At 37.3% G+C, this 12766-nt stretch overlaps 1 protein-coding gene across 1 annotated transcript in view; it reads right to left on the reverse strand.

Annotated features, from left to right (window-relative positions):
• LOC121875736 (importin-5-like) overlaps positions 1–12517 on the reverse strand; it is a 43395-nt gene extending 30878 nt beyond the window's left edge. Inside the window, exon 1 of the mRNA XM_042380400.1 lies at positions 12383–12517. Coding sequence (XP_042236334.1) covers positions 12383–12490 — 108 coding nt within the window. The 5' untranslated portion in view covers positions 12491–12517. The remainder of the gene's footprint in view (positions 1–12382) is intronic.
• Positions 12518–12766: the final 249 nt, after the last annotated feature.

Here is a 12766-nt window from a genome sequence, read left to right on the forward strand (position 1 = left end):
TACAGGTTGGTCACAATCTTAAGCGCCAATTTTTCCTTCCTCTCACTTTGTGGTGACACCGGGATACTGCAGTACTGTGAGTATGTTAAGAGATGTTAGGAACTTGGTAACTTTTCCCTAGGGTGTCCCAGCCAGCCCAGACCCCGACTCGTTCTGAGTCTCCGCGGTGAATGTAAACACACCGCCCAGGGCCCTTCTCAACCCAACCGCGCCAACCTCGGCCTTATACGTCCTAGTGCTGCAGTACACTTTTCCTTACACAGCGCCAGCCAGATGTGAACACAACGGGGTACGGCAACATCCTTTCTGTGGATCCGCACACTACGGTACATAACTGCATGACGACTCGTGTAAAAATTCTCCCTCACGGCCAAATTATAACCATCTTCATGTTATCAAAGGATGGGTTAGAACTTGGCATCATCGAATTAAACTATGTTCCCGCTACTTCACAACGGGTTTTCGTCCTTCGGAGATAATTCGGCATGTGGGCAGCCATGATAAGATTTGCTTTCATGATAACCCACCATCCTCCAAAAAACAAGATATAAAACCTCAGAGTGAGTTAAAGATAAATCTGAGTAAGGTGCAACAGTGGTGGGGGGTGGACCATGACAGGAGAACCTGTTGCCACCTACAGCCGTCGCCAGAGCCAACCCACTAGCTAGTTCCTCTTAACTCAGCTCACACATGCCTCGCATTTACACTTAGTAATTATAACCCCACACTAAGCCCCCAATCTGTGCTCGGTCATCACAATTCGCTTACTCGTCTCTCATAGGGTATATACAGTATATTTAGAATCGAGCACTGCCAAGTAAGCCCAGATCCTTAGATAGAAAAAAAATCAATGAAGTTAATGTCAAGACGTTTCACCTACACACAAAGCTCTAGGGGTACTGTGAACACTTGTGTTGCTTCTTAAATAAGATTAGTGAGCAAGTTTAGTATACAGTTTGTATACTATGATGTACCACTGCAAACTGTATCAACACTGAGTGAGGGCGTGAAGAGGGTAGTGGGTGAGCTAGCAAGGGGGGTGTGGTGGGAGGGGGAGGCGGCTGTCTCAGCCTCTTGCCCAGTGACTCACTAGTTAAGTCAGTCGAGGCGTGCTCCCCACGTTTTAAGAGCTTCCTAAGGTCTCCAAAATCAGTTCCTCCCTTTATATTGGCACCCCTCCATAAAGTGATGTTATCACCCAAGGCAACCTATTGCTGCATCATATCAAGGAAAAAATAAATACCATCATAAGTTACCCCTAACAAAACAAAAGGGGCATCTATCTTAGCGAATAAAGTAATCTACTGGCTGTTATAAATGTAATGAAATGCCAAGAACAACCAAACCATACATGTGTAGCCTTTACGATCTTGAAAACCTTTTGTGAGGCTGCCACTCCTCAGCTGCAAAATTTTCAATCAAACTTATTTCGCGTATAACTCCCCACCCTCACCATCAGAACAAATGCCGGATACTGAAAACGCCATGACATTTCACTTCTCGCCATAATATAAGAAAAAAAAAATGAGGGACTTTTAAAACGACAGCCAACAACAGTGAGCAGACTAACAAAACAAAGACCAGACGATGTAAATGTTCTTGGCTCAAATGAAAATCCTACGCCAACGCTAAACATCACGTCGCGTGGGGACATCATCAACACAATCGACTCCACCCTCGGTCACACCCTGTAATGACGGGAGATGGGACGTTGCGCCGAACCCGCAGATAATCTAAAGAATGACATATGCTATCCGTTGCCAGCACGAACGCCATGTACACACACACCATTAATACCGGACGACCGATGAAGGGTTGTGGTAGCGCACCAAGTACAGTACAGACGCTCGCCCAACTGTATGTTACTGCAAAAAGATTTGTAAGAGAGAGCGCGAGTGAGAAATTATTCATGTTGGACAAGGGAGGGGTGGATACCGTGCGAGAGTTGTAGGAAGTGTGAGTAATGCAAGCAGAATGTGACCGATTGCCGCATGCACCACGTATGTCACGCAGATAAGGTGCACCACGTGCATTTTCCTGTTACTCCATCCTACACAGACTCGTAATATGCAGTGTATTCGTCAGTTTGTGTTGCACCAATCGATACTCAAGGAAATATTAAGAGCTCTGTAACGGTGCATAACGTTTGGCTCCCCTAGTTCCCATATCAACCCTATACGCCATCCCACCCCACACACACGTGTGTGGCATTACTTATGCAATATTATGTAATCGGTAGTAAACAGCTACCAAAAAGGGAGGTACTACCGCCTAGAAAGATATTGGAAACAATATGTGGTCTAATGGTAGATCCTGCTGCCATATGACATCACGAAAATTGTGACCAAGTCCGAGGTTGCCGATCTGACTTTCTGCCTCATTTACACACAATTGCAGGGTCTCAATTGTTTCTCTTACTTGGACAACACTCCATACATAATGTATATCGTTTCTCACTCTTGATTTATTTTTTCGTTTTTTTTATTTATATATGGTTATTATTATTAATCTACTAATAATTTTATTAATTGTTGTAATGATAAAAATAATAATAGATATTATTATTATTTAATCCCCCCCCCCAGGCCCTGATGTGGGTCAGTGACCTGTGCCCCGGTGGGCTAATCCCCGAAAAGTCAGTGTAACAATATACAACTACTGGACATGCCACCCCATGCGTGCTTCAGTAAATAAGATATTATGAGCGAGGTGGTTTTGGAGGGAAAGACAGCAGGTTGCAGAAGCACCCTTTAGTCAGAGCCACTCTGAACTGCAACATGACACGTCTCCTAAGTGACTACAACTCCCCTTCTCAACTTTCCACGGCGACCCACGCCACCACGTTTCTCCTTTTCCCTCCCCATCCTCTTTACATCACCCACCATATATGAACATATTACAAATGAAACGAAAAAAAAAAAAGGTGAAACCGTTAACAATTTAGAGACCTACACTAGACTTTATTATTTTCATTTACAGTAATTAAGAGAACGCGCCTACCAATGATATAGACAAGCTGTGTAACTCCTGGAACAATGCCAAGGTACACTAGACATTTCAATATTTACAAAGGTCATGGGCTTGAAATGCCAGGAAAACAACGGAAGCTCTTTAAAGCTGAAACTACCATCTGAATATCAAGCACACTGCCATTAGGTTGATATTTTATCCAGCCAATTGACCGAAACATTAAAGATTACAAATTTGAAAAAAAAAATAAAAAAATAAATAAATAAATAAAAAAAAACTTGGGTACACGTATTTGAATACTAGCAACAAATGATCAGCCATCCACGGGCTTGTGGCATACTAAAAGGCTATGAACCGCAGGACAGAGTATTCTGGTACAGTACCTCTAAACGCGATAACAAATACGGGCGAACGTGTAGTGTGGGTGCACTATGTAATGACCATTGGGTGCTGCTAGTCCTAGCCCATTCACACACACATCCAATAATTTCACGTTGGTACCATGCAAACAAACCGACTCGTTATCATACTTGCACAATAAGCAGCTTCTGAAGAACGCGGGACTCGAAAGGAATTACATGTATAGACCGCCCTCGCGACTATAGATAACTTGGGCCTAACTGTAAATTCATACAATAAATAAACAAAATGCTTCACTTATACCAATACTGTTAACATTATCTCGCATACCTTGACCTAATCTAAACATGTCACACCTAAATTCGTGTTGACAATCGAAGGATGGATTGACAGAATACAGTACTACTGTATATGTACAATTCTCAGTTATTCGCACATAAATAATACACTTTGCAAGTGGCGTGATATTTTCATGACTGGGAACACGCGATTGATGGACATGTACATCATGTCACCTCGAGCTTCCAGTAACCCAATCCCTGATCAGACTACACAAACCAGTTTATTGTTTTCTAAATTACAATTAATATTCTCCTTGACTAACATGATTACACAGCTCGTTAAGGTAAAATTCAAATATCCCCAGAGTAAAAACAATCTAATTTATAGTTAACCTACGTATACCAAATACAGTAATAATACAATTATTTGTCAACAATCTTTGAACAGATAATTTTAGAGATGATACCCTGTACTGTACTGCTTCAAGCAACAATTTCTCACAGCTCAAAGGGTTTACAGTCACCCAGTTGTGAAGCCAAGCCTAATGCTTACATCACATGGAAGCCTACATGTACCTATCTAATGATGCAATTTTTCTTTTTACAATTTCAAATACCATATTAGAAAAAAAAATTGCACCGTACAACACACAAATATTTCAGCCCCAAAGAAGTTATGAAATCTATCGTGTAGCAGTCACTCACCATGACCTATAACATAATGACAAAAGCTTCTTAAATTTGGAGATTGCCTGATATGCCAGTTTAAAAAGACCACTATTGCTGTGCTATAGATGCTTGAAAAATTTCACTGTACAGTAAATATCTAAGCTTGTTTGTCCAGGAATCCATCCTGGAGGTATTTCCATAGAATGGCCCCGACATTATTACCCTGCTACCTGTCAAAATGTGGGTACACTTCACCAAACATATCCTCTTGTGGTGCAGTACAAATGATCGTATCATTGAGGGCAATGACGACTCTTCATATAGATACAATGACCCTACCATCACTCCACTCCAAAGGTGGGTTTATTCCTCATACCCATCAGGCACAAGACAACTAATTTTAGCAATTTTTTATGCTTCCCAAATTCGCATTTATTGTGCAATCATATATACTTTCCTGGCTTAAACTAATTATAGTGCAAGGAAATAGTTAGTGAATATGAACCAATGCAAAATACTGTACAGTACATGCTGATACCAAATTGTTAAGATTTGAGTGTTTTACTGACGACTCATTTGCCTAGCTATTCCATTACAAAAATTTCTTCGGTGTCTATGGTTTGACTCCCAAGCATTTCTGAAAGGTTGCAAGGGGCTACAAAGTTACAATTTCCCTTTACCAGTTTTCAAAAGCCCATTTTTCTGGGATGGAATCTATTACCATCTTCGAATTTCATGGTTTATTTTAAATACTGTAGGCACTATACAGTACTACATACAGTACAGTACAGTATATGGACAACTGATGATGGTATGTAAAACCACATAAATTATTACACTAAAATCCTACTGTATGAGAAGATAAGCCACGGAAAATCAAAAGCACTGCACAGTAAAGTATTTTGAATAACCTGTAGTCCCCTGATGAAGAGGACCATAGGTTATGGTTGAAATACTATACCCCTGTATATAGTGCTCTCATTATTGTGTTGTTCTCTTCTTCTACAGTGCAGCGGACTTTCAGTGACACGAAAAGATTAAAATAGAACCCAATATGCAATGTTAGCACTAATATAGTTCCAGCAGAATTGTATCGGATATTTTAAAGTACCTCATCTACTGTACTGACAAATACAATCTATACAGCTATTCATATCTTGATAAAATCACACGGGAAAGGGGAAACAATGGAGCACCTTAGCTTTCGTCTTTATTCAAGACATCATTAGAGGCAACTGAGCTATTCATACATGTATGTATATATATTTATGTAAGTAAATCACTGTAGGTGCGCGTGATCTAGGTATATGCTGATAACCACAAGGAAAGAAGAAAACACGAAATTCCCAAGCGCTTTCGTGTAATTCACATCTTCAGGGGTGAGTACTCACCCCTGAAGATGTGAATTACACGAAAGCGCTTGAGAATTTCGTGTTTTCTTCTTTCCTTGTGGTTATCAGCATATATATATATATATATATATATATATATATATATATATATATATATATATATATATATATATATATATATATATATATATATATATATATATATATATATATATATATATATATATATATATATATATATATATATATATATATATATATATATATATATATATATATATATATGCTGATAACCACACAGTTCATTGTGGTTATCAGCATATACTTGGACCACGCGCACCTACAGTGATTTACTTGCACGCACGCACGCACACACATATACAGTATATATATATTGGTTATCAGTATATATATATATATATATATATATATATATATATATATATATATATATATATATATATATATATATATATATATATATATATATATATAATTGTATATGCTGATAACACAGGAAACAAGAAACGTGGATCACACTTACCTACAGTGATTTATTTTCACACACACATACATATACTGTACTACAGGGCAAGTCAAAAGTCTCCATACACATGCATAATGATCACTTTATTATGCAATCACTTGTAAGTCACAAAATATGCTTATGTGGGCACCATTACACTGAATGCACATACGGATGCGTTCCTCCCACTCACGGCGAACACGCGTGAACAAGTCTGGTGTTATGCGTGCACACTCATCACGAATGCATTTCTTTAGGTGGTCAGTGTTTTATATCTTCACCTGATACACCATGGCCTTCAAGTGCCCCCAAAAGTAAAAATCAAGAGGGGTGAGGTCCGGAGGCCGCTCCACGGGACCAAGATGACCAATCCAGTGAGCCAGAAACTGCTGATCCAGCCACTGGCACACATGGATACAGTAATGGGGTGGCACCCCATCTTGCTGAAATGTAATGGTGCCCACAAAGAGCATATTTTGTGACTTACGAGTGATTGCATAATAAAGTGATAATTTTGCCTCTGTATGAAGACCTTTGACTCATCCTGTATATACATACATATGCAGCCCCCTACTTATGAACATAATTGTTTCTGGAGGTCTGTTCGTAAAGAACCTTTTGTTCGTAAATCCAAATTCACCTCTATTGCTTTTCAACAATGTGTTAAATATGAAAATTACCTTATGTAAAGCACTCCCACAGCACAGTACTCCATCATACAATGTTGATTTTGGTCGTCCAGCCACAAACCCCGCAGATTTTTCCATCTCATCATGCAATTTTTCTCTTTTCTTACTTATGATGGTTGATTGCATAGGCACTGAATGTTTCACATGCTCCATAATTCTTTCTGTCTTTTAAAATCACACCAACAGTTGAGCAATTCACATCTTTCCACTTTATAATCGCCACTTTCATTTCCATTGTAATCGTACATCTTTTCTTACTCACACTTTCATCACCGGCACTACCTTTAAGTTTCTTGGACATATTAGGGTCAATAATGATCATAAGCCACATGAAATGAACTATCACCGCCATGATGCTGCGAACGAGACAAGTAAAATGGCTGCCTCTTGGCCGGGAATGCTGAGAGTCGGAGCCGTAGATAGAGATCGGCCAACCGAGCGCCTTGTTGTTAAACAGCGGATAGAGGTCTTCTCTGGCAGTGCACCTGCTGTTCTCAGGATGTCTCCCACATAATGATTGGATTTATATTTAAAAGCACATTATATGGAGAAACCTTTATTAATGAAATGGTCCTCATTATTATTATTAAATTGATTAATTATATATACTGTACTGTATATGTAATGAATTTTATATACTGTACAGTACAAATGTAAATCCATATTCATCAATGAGTTATGCCTGCAAAGTTTTATTAAGCATAATTTTAAGTAGAATAAAGTTTAGAATAGAAAGTGGGTTATCTGAAGAGCAAAATGGGTTTAGAAAGGGAAAAGGAACTAGAGAAGCTATATTTGGGTTGAGAATTTAAGTGAATAAAAGGGGCTTTAAGGACCCAAAGAAACTTTGTACATCAGCCGAGTTGATTTTGAAAAAGCTTTTAATAATGTAAAGCACACTAAACTTACAGTGATCTTGGAAAAAATAGGCATTAAGGAAGGCGACATTAGAATTTTAAAATCTTTACTGGCAACAGGTGGCTGCTGCTAGTAAATAATGATCTTGTTAATTGATCCAGTTAGACGGAGTAAGGCAAGGCTGTAATATCTCCAACATGGTACAGTATGGGGTATACTATATACTGTATTCAGATTTCTTGGTGAGAGAAGTTATAAGTGATACTGAAGGACTAAAAGTTAATGGTAAAGCACATGTAATATCAAATACACACCATGCAAGGCATATTTACTTAGTGTGATAAAGCAGGAACCCTCCTGGAAATAAGCACCTGACAGCTTTGTTGGCTATCCTTGGTCAAGTTGCCTTACTGTTTACAATTGTCACACAGGAAACAGTATACTCCGATTGACTATATTCATGCTGAACTATATAACTGCATAGTTTATAGACATGCTTATCCAATTGTAAACCTGTAAGACAATTTTATTAATAAACATGATCATCCACTGAGTAACATGGCACCGGCTCAGGCAATAAGGTTAGACCACCAAGTTGACCGAACTCACTCTCTATGGCTCTGCTGGGAGCAGCGCACTAATGCCATCTATTGCACGTTGGTAGAACTAACGACCCTTGTGCTTTCCCACCGAATGGAAACTTGAACATATGAACAGACATAAATGTACATATGTACACACACAGTATTTCAAAGTAGCACCACTATCTCAAGCTAGTAAATATTTTTTTGGGGGGTAACAGCTAATTATTTTACTAAAAAATCAGCAGGTGAGTGTACAGTACAATTGAAAACACAATCTTTTTTAAAAACAGGAAATCCCAGGATTTAAGTTTATCAATACAATTTTGATCACACAGAGGGAAGGGCTTTGAAGTACACAGGTAATGCAGAAGGAAATTGTGGGGTAAAAACACGCCAAACAAAAAAGATCATCAAGAACTTAACCCAACAACTCAAGTATCATGGCCCTAGCTCTAGCAATTAAACAAAGGAACTTAATGTTTTTTAGTTCATTTGGAGTAAGTTTTACCTAACCCTTAAAAAAATTAAATAAAAATAAAAACATCTGGATACATGAGTCTTCCAACCTAACTCAACATCTTGACGACATAGCCTCCAGTCTTCCCAGCTGGGAATTCCTGGCTCCATAGCCACTTCCATAAATAAAACGGCCAATGATGACCTAACAGGCTGCTGTCATCATTAAAAGGTCCAACATGTGAAGAAAGATTGAATTTTTTTTAACTTCCCACTGTCACATGCAGAAGGTCGAGTACATATGAATGAGGGCAAAGATTCATTTTATGCCCGAACCATAAATTTATGACCGGAACTAAAATAAATTTTCTTTGTGAACCAACCTAACCTTTCCAACCTATATTATAACCCATTTTAACAAAATTCTTACCGTATTTATCCAATGGATGCACATGAAATGATTGTGAACCTGGATTTGTATGTAGTGCATCATGTTTACATTTAGTGGATGTGATCTGGAAACAACTAAGATACTTGTACAACATTGATGGACTAAGCTCACTTAACAGATTCTTATGGAATATTATATTCAAATTTCTATCACATGATCTGCTTTGACCAACCAGAGGAAAGTTCATATCTATTGAGATGTACAAATGCGCAAAAAATTCACCTATCCGTATTTATCCGAGTTATGGCTCTCGCGACTTTCCTAGGTTAGGTCAGGTTTTCAAATGTTTGTTCAGTGTTTCTCCCCCCCCCCCTTTTCTTAAGGTGTGGTGGGGGTAATACTGAAGCATGGCTAGCACCATAAGCTGTTTGATTTCAGTAATTTTTTCCACAGATGTTCTTTGGATGATACTAAGTAATAAAATTTTTGTTTAATTGTTTATAATTGTGTATATATATATATATAAATATATATATATATATATATATATATATATATATATAAATATAAATATAAATATATATATATATATATATATATATATATATATATATATATATATATATATATATATATATATATATATATATATATATATATATATATACACACACACACACACACACACACACACACAGTATTGACCCACATTTTTCCCCATCATCAAGAAGCCCTGCCCACTTTCTACAAATCTTGGTCACATCTAAAAAAATAAGCATTAGGGCAAAAAAATATAGGTCAGATTCTTTCAAATCATAATGAAAAACATAAGAAAAAGGCAGTGGATACTTTGCCATGACCAGAAGTTTGTAGTAACACTATTTTACTGCGAGTGCACTCTCATTAGCTAATGAAATTAAAACAATGCACAGAACCTATTAGAACCAAACACAACCACACCTAGTCTCCTAACCTGTGTATTGTTTCTATTTTCCTATCATTCAAACATCTATAGAATAAATGAACGCAGTGGATATTATGACACTTTCTTTGCCGGTAATGGACAATTAGCCAATTAGAGTGCACTCACTGTAAAATAGCATTAGTAGGAACTTAGCTAGTCATGGCAAAATATCCAGTGTAAGAAAAACTACTGTAAAAATTTCAGTCATAGATTTCGTGATCGGGCATAAAGTGACAATTTACCATACTGAGTGCTTAAAGATTATGAGCAACATATAATTTTCAAAATAGGCACATGAAAACTTATTTTAATAGAAGTCAACTCCACTATTATTATTATCATTATAATAGTAATAATAATAATAATAAAAAAGAAAAAGAAAAAAAAAGATCAGGAATGAGCATAAGGAAATATACTTTCTGCAAAAGTGGCTGACAACTGTAACAGCCTGCCTGTAATACATACCATACTGTACTGTAGTGGCAAACTCTAAATCAGTTACTAAATTAAAAAAGGTGGTGGATACTGTATTATGCAGTGACCAGCTAAGTTCCTACTAACGCTATTTTACCGTGAGTGCATTGATTAGCCAATTGTCCATTAGCAATGAACAAAACAGCAGTAAATTTGCAGTTTCAGCCCCAACCACAGTACTGTTTGACCATAATTTTTTTTTTTACCCATGGTCTATGGTGAGATTCATTCGAATTTGACCTCCATTTCCATTGGAAATGGGTCATTTTGGAGTTCTCATCTCCCCATAAAACCTCAACAAACTAACCAAAGAAACCTACCAAACTTCATAGCTGTCCCCGCCATATTAAACAGAATTTACTTATTTTGATATCTGGTACCAATAAAAGCAACTTTGTTGTAGCATCATGGTGTAATTTTACGTTTTTGTGGACGCATGAGTACGCTCAGACCGAGCGGGTCAGATGAAAAACAGACGACATGCGGTGACTGCAGATTTGTTAATTTCTACCGTGAATTTATTATCTCGGTTAATATCCATTTGCAACAGAAATGGTATTAGAAAAAGTTGTTCCTCTTGACTTGATATAACTAATGGTAATCACAAAATTGCTCAGAGAGAGTTGGGGCTGAAACTGCAATAACACCCAGAGCGCATTCATGGTAAAATAGTTAGTAAAAAAATAGCCAGTCATGGCAAAATATCCAATGCAATTCAAAAATAGGTCAGATGTGGTCTGGAAGACTCATCGACATAATAAATTTTTAAGCAAAAATATTTTGCAAAATGCCGAGACTGGAGCAACGCCATGACCATGCACACACACATCAAGAGCTGGTGACAGGCATAAGGCTTCTACCAGAAATTTGTCTGAGTCGTACGGGTAAATTCAATGTAGTGTTTTTTTCTTTTCTTTTTTACGGGTCAGCGACAAAGAGGCCTAATGGGCGAAAATATAAGAGTAACAATAAATTAAAAATAGAAAAGAAAAAGATTATATTAATCTACACTACGAAGATATAAAATTGAGATTGATATTTTTTTAGAAGACATTGCTGGACGATGCCAAGTGTTTTCAAAAGGTTTTACCATAAGTCACCTAATTGTTACACAAAAAAAAACTGAGGTAACATGCAAGGCAATTTGCCTACACCCATAACTGTATAGGTTTCTAATATGAGGGTGAAAGCTGCTATATTCCGGTATAACGAATTTTAAGCAAAATAAGAAACAACCAGAACAACTTGTAATTATCGACTGTTTAAGAGCGATTCTAAGACCAACCTTATTATTATTTTTTTCACTGAAAAGGCCATAACGGGCATTAAAACCCAGTTCATTTTGCCATAATGCTTCAATTAACATGACAAAAAAAAGTACGACTGATTATGCTTTAAAGTGCAAGCGTTGTCCACTTAATGACCTTTCAGAGAAGTGGTTGATTTTCACCATGCAGGCAAAGGGTTAAAGAAAATCCTTCCATGCAGCAAGAACAAAGTAGGTTATTGAACACTTCAAGAGTGACTAGAATGACATTTCTGAAAATTTGGGGACATTCCAAAATTTTACTATATAATAATTACGTAGCAATGAATAGCAAAAACGTATACTAATCAAAACCGCCCAACTTTATTGAGTTCATTTATTACCAGCGCAAAGATAAAGAATCAACACAGTCAAGCTGGAACCACGTTGGACCTGTGTCGTCGCCATGCTTTGCCATCGACAGATTTTTCTCGACTTTCAACAAATGTTTACGGTCTTATTGTTGTGCAAATGCATCTTCGTATGTTCAAATTGTACTCACCTCGGCCTGTTGTCGAATTTTGTTATCTACACTTAATAATCCAGTTAGAAGTTGCTGAAATTGTTCCTGATCACCCGCCATTTTCGCCGGGACCACTACGACAGACATATGATTTGGTTCCAACACTACTTATGCTACGACGCAACAGGGCCCCCGTCCAGGTTCCATTAAAATTAAAAAAAAAATATTGAATCGATGTTTCGTGACTACCTTTTGCATATAATTGAGAAATATTATTGCAAGCACCACTAATCATATATGCTAATAATGTAAAAAAATTAATGAATTATTAATGACGTATAGGGGCCTTTTAAAAGACTATTCCAGGAGGAACTCAAATTCAGTTTCCCGCGTTTTAGTTCAAAAGAGATAGTCCGAGACTGA

The sequence above is a fragment of the Homarus americanus genome, unplaced genomic scaffold (genome assembly GCF_018991925.1).
Source record: "Homarus americanus isolate GMGI-L3 unplaced genomic scaffold, GMGI_Hamer_2.0 scaffold22250, whole genome shotgun sequence".
In the NCBI taxonomy this organism is placed as follows: domain Eukaryota; kingdom Metazoa; phylum Arthropoda; class Malacostraca; order Decapoda; family Nephropidae; genus Homarus; species Homarus americanus.